Below are 14482 nucleotides of genomic sequence, written 5' to 3'. Positions count from 1 at the left end.
TTACCCATTGCATGTGGATCACACGAGAGACGGTGTTGTCTCTGTGATCATGCAGCCAGGTACACAGCGAGAGAGCAGGCGAGTCTCTTTTGCTTGTGGGTTGCAGGATACTTTGCATGGAGTACATAGTAGTGAGCTCGTTGTGCACACAGTTGGGGCACAACTTGAGCAGTCACACAGAGAGGTGACAGAGTCAGACATGCATGCTTTGCTAGTGACTGAGCAAAGCAGAGAGTCAGTTGTGCGAGATACTTCTATGCAGGATAGACAGGTAGAGCGGTCTTGCTCTAGTGAGTCACGACAGGAGGACGTTGTGCAAGAGTCTATGCATACGGAGTTAGAGCATGAGAGCTCTAGTGAGTCACAGCAGATTGAGTGGTCATGTTTGCAGTGGATGATTGCAGAGGAGGCTGAGACGTCAGTGATTATGCAATCATTCCTTTCTATGCTCAACAGTGAGCATGGGGATATAGTTGTGCAGGATATGTCTTCCAGCAGACACCTAGAGCAGCTGGTTTGCTCTGAGGTTGCACGACAGGTTGATGCGTCTTTTGCGGACAGTCAGGAGATGCATGTGGCTGACACGCCTTGTCAGTCAGAGATGCCTATTGCCAGGGATATATATGTTGATGCATGCTCCGTAGAGCTAGCAGGGCCCGCTAGCATTGCATCGGCATTCGGTGGTCTCATGTATGAGATGTTGATCTTGAGACCAGATATCGCAGCTGCAGTGGGAGCATTTGCAGTTGGGGTTGTCAGTCATCTGTTGACTGATGATGGCATAGTGCACGAGGGAGATATGCAGGTATTGTGTACATACTTGCAGTACGTGTGCGGTACGTCTGGTGGTGTATGGACTTACACAGGAGCAGGACAGTCGGATGCACACGATCACAGCCAGCCAGTGGGCATCGGTTGAGATCGGTTTTCTCTCACCTTTTTTAGTCTTTAGACTAGGTTCCCTTGCTTAAAGGCACAGTCGCCTTTAAGTGGGAGGTTGTTGGGGTATAGGCGTCTGTGCCTTGCCCGGCCGCCCAGAGTCTGGGCGCCCACTGACTTGTATACCTTATACATAGCATAAGTGTATAGGGGGCTGCTCACTCTTCTGAGTCTCCCCACCCATATCTGTGTTGTGTGTCTCCTTCTCTCTCTCTCTCTCACTCTCTGTCTGTGGTGCTCCCCGATCCCCTTCAGATATGGGTATAGCCAGCACAAGAGCTGGGCACGAAGATGGCTTTCTACAGAGAGCATCTCTCCAACTTACGAAGGACGATTTTGTGACAAGGCCCAGATACATGGACATCCACTTGTCTCATGGGATACGATGTGCTATTGGCCAGATACGCACATCTTCACACCAGTTGCATTTCGAGATTGGGAGATACAGCGGAGTACTAGCAGAGGCCAAGACGTGCCTTGTGTGTGACATGGAGCCTGAGACAGAGTTGCACTACACATGCCACTACCCCATCTACTATGAGATACGAAGCCGCTTCCGCTACTTGTTCAGAGAGGGTCATGTGATACGAGGATCAACGATGCCTGGGTCTGTTTTTTCTCGAGCTGCACAGACATAGAGAGAGCCTGATGATGGGAGAGGCTAGCCAGTCTCAGAGACGGATCGCAAACTCCTTTTGAACAGACATTGGACACTCGAAGGAGCTACTACCACAAGAGAGCTCCTCGCCTCACACCAGAGGCACACTAATCGATCGAGCAACCGAGTTGGGGTGATTCAGACGCCCATGACTACGAAGGACCACACAGCATCAACGGAGGTTGCATCAGAGGATTCGCCAACGACAGGTGCTGGACCTCTTGTGATTTAGCTATCCCAGCTACTGCTTAGTTCACACCTAGCAATTTAGGATTCCATAGTATTTATTTTGTCATTTGTCATTTTTGTTACTGACTTTGTATCAAATCCACCGATGGCAAAAGCAATGTGATAGCTAGGAAAAGGTGTCTTAGATATATACCCACCCATGTGAGCGATTTCTAGAGGGTGTGCCCGACTTAGAGAGAGATAGTTAAGAGTGTTGAAAGGTCATCCACGAGTTTGCAAGTTAGCTAGGTTGCTTAGGGACCATGTGATGTCATGCATGATGCCAAATAAGATGCTTTGGCTAGCTCTATATAATGAGCTCTCTTGTAGTCATTTTAAAAGCAATCTAGTTATCAATTTTATGTCTACACTACTGCAATCTCTGATTGCGCAATCAAGTGATCATTAGTATATTAACACTATGAATGGCTCTCTAGTCTATCCTCTTAAAACTCTACAATGTCAAGACTATCAACTATAAGTCTTGTTTTGTAATTAGAGTCCTCAAAGGGAGTGCCCTTTCACCCAAAACACATTAGTCTTTGGGCTAAAGGAATCAAACTAAATCAAGCTCACCCCCAAATGATCATCACAATGCACATTAATGCTTTCACAACTAGGAAATGTAAACCTAAGTTGTGGTTAACTTGGCATTGTTGAATATTTTGTTACCAAAAAAGGGTAAAACTATAATTTCTCAAAGGAATCATGTATTTGACCCTCTTATTAACCATCTAGGCTATTACAAACTTGTCTCATTTTAGTTTCCTAGTACAAGAGAGCTAGCTTCCACCAACAATATATCTTTGATAAAGTTTTTTCTACAAACATATGCCTATCCAAAGCTATGTTCCTTGTTATTCAAATTCTTGCAATAATAGGCTTGTAATGAATCAAAATTCAATAAACATAAGGTAATCTAACTTTCTAACTAGGAGTGCAAGAACGTAGTGCACAAAGGTCTCAATTTGCTTCCTCTTTTCCCTCACAAATTTTCTTTGAAAGTGGTAAAAGAGAAAATTTTTCCTTTAATGGGGACTAACATATTATGGTAATAAGAAGCTTATGATGTAGCACTCTCCATACTAGATAGCTTAAGTTGCAAAGTTAGCTTCATCTAAACTTATGTGGTAACTTTCTTATAATAGTTACTAACAACTAAGTAAGATAACTTACTTGTCCCAATTGGATGAGACAATTCTTGTGCAACTTGATGCAAGTCCTAGCAATAGAATTTTATCCTATTTAGCTTGTGCAAGCATCACCAACCTTATCAACGGTTTTAATGTCTACACAAGGCTTTGGAATGAGCTAATCACTTCACACATTCCAAGTTTATAATTTCAAAGCCAAATGTCAAATATCTATCAAACTAGATGAATAGAAAGAATGAATTTAAAGGATATGAACTAAGACATCTAGAACTTAGATATTCAGTTCTATGAATGGTTCAAGCATACTACTTTGGAAGTTCATTTGATATTGCACTTAGAAAATGGTTCAAGAATTCCAACGTCTCATGATAGATTTAAACAAGCTCCAAGAAAGACCCAATGTACATAAAATGAAGGTAATGGGTCCCATAAATAGGTGCTTGTCCTAGAATCTAATTGCCTTCATCCCAAACATCTCCATACCTTCACTCCCTTTTTGAAAAGCTAGCAACCTTCTCTTCCATTGACTTGACCTGTTTCTTTGTTTTGTATGCAATGTCTCAAAGATTAGACACCTTCCCACACTATTTGTATTGCATGGGTCCTTGAAGCTCCCACAAGCTCAGTAGTCAAAGCACTTTTCCTTATTCTCAGAGTACAATTAGACACCAACTTATGTGCTACCAATGAGCATGAATTTGTGTACACTTTTGTATCATGGTAGTAACTTGAAGGCAGCATGCAATCAAAAAATGTGGAACAACTATTTGGCATGGATATTGTCTACCTCAACTTCCTATGCAATCTGGGATATTTTGTGCATTCAACTCTCTGAGTTATTGCACATGCATAGCAATTAGGATATCATGAATTCAAGGTTCAAAGGATGCTTTGCTCTCCTATAGGAGCCCCTCTATGCATGTAGCATATTTCAAATCATAGTAGCATTGCTTAAAACAATGGATAACCTTGTTTACTCACTCGAGCCAAAACCACATTGTCAAGTGCTTCCTCCTCTTCCTCTCTTTGTGCATGTAGCATATTTCAAATCATAGTAGCATTGCTCAAAACAATGGATAACCTTGTTTACTCGCTTGAGCCAAAACCACATTGTGAAGTGCTTCCTCCTCTTCCTCTCTTTGTGCATGTCTGTGATACCAAAAACTCGACAAGGTTGTCGTGCTACTAGAAACAATATTTAACCTTGAGTTGTGTTTTTATTAAGGCGCCAAGATACGAGTGACAATGGAGGGGTGTTTGTCCAAGGGACTTGTAACTGAAAATGTGAGCAAGCAATAGTGACATTGCTTTTAAAAAATCTTGCTACTTTACTCTTGCCCAAGAGCACACAGGTGGGCTTATCAAAGTAGTGAAGTGAAACATACCGAATGAAAATCAAGCACGGTGAAAGTAGTATTGATGAAAGAAATCAAATGGGCACGACACGAGAGGTGGTGTGGCGACGGGGGACGCCGATTTCGCAGGCGTTCACCTTGGCAGCAAACCTGAGTGAGCAGAGAGACTCATGTAGCGATTTGGAATCTGGCGCAATGTTGACAAACATGAGCGTTTTGGAGTCACCTCCTAGACAGGGCTGCCACACATGTAGTCATCATTAGTTTTAAACTGGTAAGTGTCGGCAGAGTCCAGACGTGGAGTGAAGAAGCCTTGCAAACCTGTAGTAAGTAAGTAAGCTTTGAATTTCTGTATGGCACATGCTGCTCTTTGTTTGCTATGGCGAGGATAACATCTCCTAGGCAAGCCAAGCTCTTATTGATTGCCTGATCACAACCAATCGAAACATTAACAAACGTAAGTAGGCAAGCATATTATTGTACATAACATGATGATTGATTGCATCCCGCAACCTGAGTTTCTTTGAGGCGTTCTCCAGTAGCTCCACTGCGGGACAGTCGCTCACTCCCTGCAAGGTCCACCAGATTCAGCACTCCTTGCACCTGCTGCTCTGTGCTCTGGTACCATGAGATGCCCCATTTAGTCTATTGTTGACGACTTGCAGGTGTGGATTTATAGGGAAACACACCTCATTCACCCCAGATATTCGCAGAGTAAACACACAGTGGCTTCGTGATGATTGTTCATTCATCGCAGTCTTTCCCACACTCCTGCTCCCAGTGGCCAAACAGAGAGCTATTAGAAGTCTAGATGTTCCTAACTTATATTCCTTGCTGATGTGAACATCTTACTGACCTGCTTTGAGCAGCTTGACGCAAGAGACTAGAGACCTCTCTCCAGTTCGTAACCTCGACAAGAGTAAGTTCGGATACTTGTGTGTGGCCAAGGTTATCATGCTTAATATTGTATTGTTTTGCAATACCTGGAGCATCATTTTTTTGCGAATCGGACTTTGGTGTAACAAGGAGATCCCTTAAACTCTCATTGTAAATTTCAAGCATTGATGCCTGCAAGGTTCATGGGCCAACTGTAAACCAGGAGCTCACAAAACTCCAGCACAAGAACACAGGGGTTTTTTCAAAGTCATCTGCTTCCACATCTGCTGAACAATCTATGCGGTCATTTAAATTTAAGGACTGTTTCATTGTCCAACATACCTGCATTCTGAATTTCCATCCTTGACATTGAAGGGCTTGGCTTGACCTGAATATTTGCTCCAAGGATCTTGGAATGAGACCCTTATGTGCAGGTTGATCAGGTTGGCCAAGCATAGTGTATGTCTTGCCAGATCCAGTTTGACCATAAGCAAAAATGCAAACCTGGTAACCAGAAAGTAAGACAACCTCGTAGCTGAAAAGTTTCTTTCTAAGTCAGTGTGTGTGTGGGTGGGTGGTCTGTTTTGTCTTATTCTTTTCTGTGACAGGGGGGAGAAGAGGGGGTTTGGGGGGGGGGGGGGGGGGCGGCGCCCACTCAAAACGACTGCAGGATTTGAACTACAAGATCTACAGCATGTACTTAACCTGTATGCAGACGAGATTGCATGCACATTAGTGTGTATGTGTGTGTGTGTGTGTGTGTGTGTGTGTGTGTGTGTGTGTGTGTGTGTGTGTGTGTGTGTGTGTGTGCGCACGCGCGCATAAGCACATGCCATGCATGCATTTTTGTGCACATAAAGCATGTGGTGGGTGAGATTGCTTTTGTTAGTTTGTGTTCAAAAGAGAAGGCATTGTTGAGGTAAGACCTTGTATCCATCCAGAGCACTTTGAACAAGTTGAGAGATTTCCTCGAAAACATTTTCTTGTGAAACGTCAGGTCCAAAGACTTTATCAAACGAAAATGCATATTTTTGTCCTGCACTTACTTTCATCAATATATGGAAAACAGCTTGCAGAGATGAATCAAGAATGGTCCATAATGTACCTTCAGCTTGTACAAGGTCTATGCCATGACCCACAAGTTCCCCAGCTTGAGGATACTGAACAACTGAATGGGCCAGTTCATTATCTTCCTCGTCAACAATCAAAGGTCGCACCCTGCAGAAAACTCTGATGTTCCCTTTGAGCTCCTGCATATCCACAAAGACAAGCAGGCTAACCCTTCTGTATATACCAATTGAGGCCAACTTGATTGATCAGTGTTGTAGAGACATGTCTAAATAGATCAGACAAACCAGAAAGCAATTTGATGATACTATGAGACGACAATTGCAGGAACAAACTCATTATTTCTTAGGACCACTTAAGAGCATTATGTGTCTATGGGACACCAGGGTAGATATATATGGCCATGAATCCCTGTCCATTAATTTAAAAACAGGAAAAGATGGTAAGACCATGTTTGTTTCGGATTTGAAAAGACTTAATCAAAGCATTCTCCTAACTATGCTGCACGAATCAGAGCACTTTCCTGGCAGTTTTGCAGAAATGTTTCGGTAGAAAATGCTCCTCAGCAACAGTAGACGCTTCTGAGCCTTCCGTTATTATATTTTTGCTTGGGTACCCTTCTCTTGAGTCACATATGTTGATATGGTAGTTTGGATGCCTTTCTGCAACCCTGAATAATTCCCTCTAGTTGGTTTGCTAAATAGGGATGTGACTTTTTGACAAGGCTCATAGGCCATACTAGGGCTTCGAGGCCACACTACCTACTCTATGCTAAGTGACCTTGCCCTCTTTACACTCTTAACAGTAACTGATGTGAATTGCATCCATTCCTATTGCAAGAAAATTTTCCAAATCAGACAAATTGCATTCATTCCTTTTTGCAACAACATTTTTCAAAACCTCCTTGATACACATTTGGAGGCAGTACGCAAAAATTTGGCAGCCGGCCAGATTAGCTCAGTTCTTCCCAACTCAAATTACAGCATGGTACCTAAACTGTAAACTTATAGTTGCGAGTGCATGATTTACACATATCATATGTCAAAGAACTGGTCCAATGAGGGTAGCAAATGATGTCAATGTTGAGTGAGTTATCATCTATAAATGATGAGCTTGCAGGATAGGCAAGAAGGATCTCAAGCAAGCTGCAGCCATTATTTACATTTGATCAATCTTGCTGCTTTTTTGAGAGCAAAACCACCAAAACAAGCAGTTTAGATATAGCAGGAACCACGAATATAAACAAGTACCTGAAGGGTATGATCAAGGGTTGCATGAACTGTCATTAGGAAAGAGTAAATGTTTGCATAAACTACTAACATATCAGCCATATAATAGTCTAGTCAATTATTATCAAGGACAGTCCCACTCTGATCAGCCCTAAGTAGGTAAGAATCAGCATCACTTGGCAGATCTTCATGACTTGATGGACCCAGCATCAATCGTATGTTCCAATTCTGGCATCGGTTGCTTTAACAGAATAAGGTCTCTTACATATGATGTCAATCATTGTAGACAACATAAGCATAGTGTTTGGGAAAAAGTGAATGGTTGTTACCAAAAAGCAACCTAAACTAGCATTGTCATATAATAGTCTAGTGAGTTACAAACAAAAAACTACCACTCTATTACTGATTGGGTAAAACTCCCATCACTTTTCTGGGCTTGATGACTTGGTGAACCCAGCATCAAACACGAATTGAGATCTCTAGCGTTAAGTTGATTTAAAAACAAAAAGGCTCAAACAAAAGACATCAATTTTCTTGCAAACAAGAGGCAAAAAACACACATGCATTGTGGCACAAATCATTAAACTTACTTGGATAGTATTATGAAGTTTACGACGTATTATTTCTCCTTCATTGAGACGCTGCTCAGCTTCAGAGAGCTTCAGCTGAAGCTCCATTACCTTCCCCACATGATCAGCGTCAGCCTTCTTGTGCAGCTCTAGAGATAGTTCTAATGCCTGCAGTATATACATCGGAAAGAAACACTATGAGTTTAGTTGTTGAATGTCAATCCTTGACAATAAGCAAGCAGCAAATATTCAGTGTAATTCAGACAACTTCATGAGCTGATGACCTGCAACTTTGAATTAGAAGCATCCAGCTGATGCAGAAGATTTCTGATTTGTTCACTTTGGAGATCATGACTTTCCTGAAAGGAGGAAGAAGCTTAAACAGGAGTTAACAACTTTTAATATCTCCTCTTCATAACTGAAGCAATTAGCATACCTCCAAAGCAATAGCTTTGTTGGTCACACTCTCAAGCTCAGATGCTGATCTCCCAGTAAATTCTCTGAACCTATTATTTTCATCTACCAATGTTTGATTCTGAATCTGGTACTGATGTCTTTCCTCGTTACACTGTTGAAGCTCTGTTCTTATCCATTCAAGGTCATTGTGCAGAAGATTCTTCTGTTTATTTTCTTCTTCGGCTGCTAGCTGCATTGAGGTAATCACAAGACAAATGAAACATCAGGTACCCTCACAAAAAATGTTCACACATGCAAGTAGTGCACTGTGCTTGACTGTCTCTGATATAATTTAAGTTTTGGGCTGACCTTAGCAGAGTCCAGCTGTGTTTGCAAAGCAGCCGCACTACCACGAATGGCACTTAATGTCTCCAATATAGCGATCTTCTCTTGTTGTGTTCTGATGTTTTCTTGTGCAGCTGAAGAGGCATCATTCTGCAGCTTACTGTTGTAATCTTGCAGACTCGTATTGTATTCTGAGAGCCTCTTGTTAATATCTTGCAGGCTCTTCACCTTTAAGACAATACAGCCTCAATATCCAAAACCCACATACCCTAATCAATATAAATACATAAGTAATATGTTAACAGACCTTCTCTTCGACGGCTTTCATATCTAGCTTCAGCTTTTCCAATTCACCAGATAGTTTGAAGCAGCTATGCTGAGAAGCCTCCAATTCACTTACATCTCTCTCATGAGTGGCAAGTAAATCCTAAATTGGCAAAACATGAAAGTAATGTCTATATGATTACACTAGCCACAGAATAGAAGATTCTATGAACAATACCTTTTTCTGTTCCTCTGCTGCTACTAGTGATTTCTCAAGGGCTGCACATCTGTCTTGAGATATTGAAAGATTGTTGGAAATCTGAGTGTGCTTCTCAGCCATTGCAACTTCTGCAAAAACATAACACTGCTTTACAGAGCTTAGACAATTGGAGATCAAACAAATGAAGACATACCAGAAGCTTCCCAGTGCAGCTTCTCCTCTCTAGACAGGTTTTGCAGCTGTTCAATTTGCAAAACATAAGATGCCTCAATCTGACGAAAGTGGCGTATACAAGATCGCAGCTTCTTAATATGCTCAGTCATCTGCTCGTTTCTCCCCTGTACAAAAAGTCAAGCTACAAAAGTTGCTCTACTGTAAATTCAAAGTCATATAGTTCTGGGTTTACCTTTATATCAAACTTGGCTTTGGTCAAAAACTTTGCATTCAGGAGAGCCTCCACCTGCTCACTCCACATCTTGCCGTCTTCCCATTCCCCCTTGCAATTGGGCAGCTGTTCCGATACATCTTGCTGGGATGCACAAGGTTCTGCTTGTCCATTTGAAGGACACAGGACCTCATGATTCTCATTACCTAGACCAACTTCTGAAGAGCTTATGCTGTTGAATTTTCTTTTCTTTTCTGGTGGCGCTCCAATGTTTTCCTTCTCCTTCTGCATGTTCACAGAAAAATACCGGTAATCCTAAGCTTCGTCGGGGCCTCAAGAAAGCCTCTAGAAAGCGTGAAAATTTTCTGCTTTTCTGTCATTAAGCACAGCTACTGATGACAAAAACCGTAGAGGATTGTGCCAAGCTACCTGTTGTGTTGCCCTGCGCATTTCTCTACCGTTCCTTTGAGCCGTCGAAACGCGCTTCATCTTGCTCGAGTGGTCGTAATGGAGAAGGATGATACAAGCAGGGTCTAATAAGGGGGGGAACTCTTTCCAGTATCAGTTCAAACGGAGAAGGGTGGGCGGGAGTCTACAACGCCCACTCCGAGCAATGTTAGCATTGGAACGGCCCCGCCCTACCCCGGAAATAGTACCCAAGAACATAATTTCATTTTGCCTTTCTAATGACATAAGTCAATTTTTTGTAATGAAGCAACATTGTTGGTGAAAAATGTAAGAAGGTTGTGCATGCACTAAGCAATATTAGTAGAATTTCTATTCACAAGCTTTTGTGTGGGTCAAAACATTCTCTACTACACTTTTGCAGATACAAAAAGACTAAACGACAATTCTATTTTAGATTACTAACTTTCCATTTTCAATGATATAGCATGTGTGTGTACTCTAAATTAGGTGAGCAACTTAATGTACTACCCTTCCATTGGTAGGTACCCTTTTTTCTTGGCAAACCCCACCTTCTATGGGTGTATATATCATAAAGAACAAAAAGAATTACTTGAAAGACCATGCTCAACACAAGCCACGGAAGCACAGTGTTTGGCTTTACAGGGAGCCACCTTCATATATCGGACCGAGTTCATAAAGCTCGGTGTTACAGGGAGCCACCCGCATACATCAAACTGAAATCATAAAGTTTGGCTTAACATGGAACCACTCGCATATATCAAAAATAATGCCTGACAAACTTGCACGAGAGATGCCACCATGACAGGCAACCTGTCACCCCAACCCACCATGTCTTCCATGTAGGCACTACCCGGATGACCCAAAGACGACAACTAAAATCATGAACAAAGACACCAGCATCCACCTATTCCAAAAAAGCATCCACCAAGTATAGCTAGGGACAAAAGTCATAGAGAAGCACTCAAACCCAAGGAAATAACATCTTATTCAAGAACCATCAACCAAAAAACCCTAGCCACTGGATTACCCCACCACGCGCCCAAACAAGGCCGAGCGGCGAGCGTATTTCCTATGCAGGGGACGAGGACAGCCGCCAAGTGCGAGAAGGCAAAATATACCAAAAGTTGAGCTTCATTCACGACAAGGGAGGGCAAAGATAACCGGACACCCCTTCCTTGGAGTGCCCATGCCCCGTAGGCCTTACAACTTGCCAAATCCAAAAAAAAAACTTTTCCAAGATAAGATAGAGTCCTTACCTGCATCCATCCAAACAAGACAACAATTCAGTTAGCCTTGGATGTGTTTTACAGGTATCAATGGACTATACCAGTCGTTATCCATGTCCATCTTACAAACTATTTTTAAAAAAACTTTACAAGCTATAGTCCAAAGTATTTATTTTTTAACAAATATTTTCTCTTATTTCCCAAAGTTCCTTAGTAAAATTGTATCATTTTGATTAGAAGGTCGTCACTCCTTCTAATCCAAGTGTCAGAATCCCCCCCCCCCCCCCCCCCTTTTTTTCTTTTCTTTCACCAGTTTATGAAAGCTACATCAAAAAAAGTTTTATTTATAATAAATATCTCAAGCTCATTTGAACTTGCTACTAGGTTAGATACCTATCCTAGTGAATGGTCCCCAAATCCACCCTCACTTTGTACATCATTTACCATATACTGCACTTAAGCCATCCAAGTACCAAGGGGTACCTGCTAAAAACCAGGCCTTATTTCGAATCTATGAAGTTTTCCACGGAAAAAGGTCATTATGTTTTAAAGTACTAGCATCATAGTAATAACCAAAGCTATAACTGGAGTAACAACTGGCTTAGTGAATGAAAAAACAATATTGTTCATCTTAACCATACCAAAGTATAGGCCAAGAATTGCCATAGTGTGCTTCGGGGTACCATGCTGCAATACCTTATATACTCACCGTCCAACAGGGACAACCAGGTTTCAGAGCGAAAACTATATGCATACCCATAATATCAAAAAACTAGCATCATTTACAGAAATGCCCCCTTTCCTCTTTTCTTTTTTATAAAACTTGCAACGAAATATGTCTAGGCCAAGAATTGCCATAGTGTGCACCCGGGTACCATATCCTAATGTTATATTAAAAAAACAGAGTATAGTAGGCCATAAAACATCATCATCCGCCCAATCCAACCAGTGCGCAGTAAAACATCTTTCAAATCATGTAAGTATCCATAGCCCTCCAATAATCAAGCATCTTAAAGAGAGGTGACAGTGATAGGTAAATTGAGTAGTATATTGATGTTTTTCCAAGCTATCAAGGTGAGTTCGGCATTCAGTCAACAGAGTTATGCTAGTTTTAGTATAGCAGCAGTACAATAGTTTCCAAAAAGCCAATGCAGACGTAGAGTGGCTATCAAAAAAACCAGAGACTGTGAACGGCAGCTTTCGGTATTACACACCCCCCTTTTTTTACCAGTAAAACGGTAACCCAAAAAAACCAGTGGGAGGAAAAATTCATGCTGTAATACCATATATACTCATAGTCCAATAGGGACCATCACCAAGTTAAGAGCGGAAACTATATACAAACCAAAATACAAAAAACTATCATCATTACAGAAAAGCCTTCTTCCCTAAAACCTGCAACGAAATATGTCTAGGCAGAGTAGCCAACCTGAGTTACTGTTGTAGCGAGCTCCATACTTTAGTGTAAAAAGGAAACACGATCTTTAGTAGAACACCAAACAATGCTAAGTGAGGGGCAGAGGTGCGCCCTCACCTCTTTATATAGAGGAGGGCGGTGGGCCGTCAGTCCTTTGTGATGAGCAGAATCGGTATGAGTGGAGCGACTCCTCCTCGGAGACACGAGGCCGCCCATGCTGCAGGGGAGGTAACCCTAGCGTCTTCACGGCCGCCTATGTAGCAAGGGAGGTAACCTTAGAGCCTTCACGGCCAGTATCGCCATAGGGTAGTAAACCACTCAAAAGAAAAACACATATTACCAGTGTAATGGACGGGCCAAGTCCCATGTTGAGGTCTTTAATAAAGTGAGGCCTTTTTTAAAAACATAATAAGCTAGGGGCTTTTCTAGTAATACAATATGTGTGTGTGTGTGTGTGTGTGTGTGTGTGTGTGTGTGTGTGTGTGTGTGTGTGTGTGTGTGTGTGTGTGTGTGTGTGTGTATCTATCTTGATGCATCTCCCCATGATGCACACAATCGACACAAAAATAGATTGGCCAATTTGGATTGTTCCCAATGAGGATAAGGGCATTCATACAAAGGTGTTATGAGAAGGTCCTTCTATTGTTTCACAGGGCCTTCTTGAGAGAGACACCTTGTTCGTACACCAGCTAATAGCAAGTCTTTACCAAAGCCTCCCCCCCCCCCCCCCCCCCCCCCCCCCCCCCCCCCCCACACACACACACACACCTACTCCTAAAATGTAGCTGACTCTCTAAGTGCTAAGTGAAGCACTATCAAAATCTACCGATCACATTTGGCCTTTTGCATGCTTTACTCGTCAAGCCTCTCATCAACAAAATTACTTGTTGAAGCTGGTCAACTTTGAACGTTCCATATATGTAACTCTACAATAGACATAGAGTAACATGAATCTAATAAAACTTCATCCAAACATTCGTTACATGAAAGATAAGGTGACCAACTACATTCACAACAAATGCATCGCAAGAAGGTAGACCTCTCGCACACAACATGCATCAAAGGGATGCATCAAAGGCCCATGTTGAGCATACCTTGCAAGTAGTGTTGTCCAAGAGATGACATCTTGGAGCATGCGCTCGTCAATGACTTGTGCTTTTCCAACTACACGTGAGTGCATGTGTTTGCACATTGCAACCCTCATTCCCATTCTATCAAAACAACCCAGATTTTCCACACCATGTACCTGTTTGTGTACCCATAGCTTCCTACCCTTGTGCTAATTAGGCACATCTAACAAGCAATGCAATCAATGGTATGACATTTTGTAATTCTTGGGTCCATGTTTACTGAAAAGAGCCAATATTTTTTAAAAGCGCTACCCATGTCTAGCCTGCCTCAAAGCTAATGCATCCTGGGAGAGGTGTCCCAAATAGCAAGCTCTTTAAGAGCAACCAGCACTTTCAAAAATACACCTTTAGCATGCATGCCATTCAAAGAAGTTTCAAGTGACATCTTTCAAAAGCCTATACGAGGATTGAAATGAGTAGACCTTTCCACTCCCTACCAACATTACAAGAGACACTATCACCATTAACCTACTGATACTTGTTTACCCATGCTAAGATGCTAAGGTTGTTCTAGTTCTTGGCATGTGATGAGGGTGGCCATCATGCACCCTTCTCAATAGGTAAATAAAAGTTATCATGACTTCTCTTAATGTA

General features: G+C 42.0%; 1 protein-coding gene across 1 annotated transcript; it reads right to left on the bottom strand.

The window, feature by feature from the left end:
* Positions 1-4169: 4169 nt before the first annotated feature.
* LOC147451077 (kinesin-like protein KIN-14N) lies at positions 4170-10303 on the bottom strand. The gene is made up of 17 exons (XM_086520026.1): positions 10116-10303; positions 9708-9971; positions 9495-9639; positions 9320-9429; positions 9125-9244; positions 8842-9045; positions 8513-8722; positions 8361-8435; positions 8098-8244; positions 6316-6460; positions 6137-6246; positions 5553-5714; positions 5191-5402; positions 5024-5105; positions 4848-4952; positions 4656-4760; positions 4170-4573 (listed from the first exon to the last, which is right to left on the bottom strand). The coding sequence occupies exons 1-17, from the start codon at positions 10173-10175 to the stop codon at positions 4409-4411; spliced, it is 2421 nt and encodes an 806-aa protein (XP_086376152.1). The 5' UTR covers positions 10176-10303; the 3' UTR covers positions 4170-4408.
* Between the last annotated feature and the right edge of the window lie 4179 nt (positions 10304-14482).

This window comes from Adiantum capillus-veneris, chromosome 9 (genome assembly GCF_014529385.1).
Source record: "Adiantum capillus-veneris isolate H3 chromosome 9, ASM1452938v2, whole genome shotgun sequence".
NCBI classification, from domain to species: domain Eukaryota; kingdom Viridiplantae; phylum Streptophyta; class Polypodiopsida; order Polypodiales; family Pteridaceae; genus Adiantum; species Adiantum capillus-veneris.
The sequence above is the reverse complement of the archived record's forward strand: the minus strand, read 5'-3'. Positions and strand labels throughout refer to the sequence as shown.

What these genes read in the sequence shown, in the direction of transcription:
- LOC147451077 (XM_086520026.1), bottom strand. Translation starts at nt 10,175, where the DNA reads ATGAAGCGCGTTTCGACGGCTCAAAGGAACGGTAGAGAAATGCGCAGG. An exon ending in TGCGCAGGGCAACACAACAG is followed by an intron (nt 9,972 to 10,115) that starts GTAGCTTGGCAC and finishes GTGAACATGCAG; the next exon opens with AAGGAGAAGGAAAACATTGG. An exon ending in GAATATCTGGGGTGAATGAG is followed by an intron (nt 4,953 to 5,023) that starts GTGTGTTTCCCT and finishes TCATGGTACCAG; the next exon opens with AGCACAGAGCAGCAGGTGCA.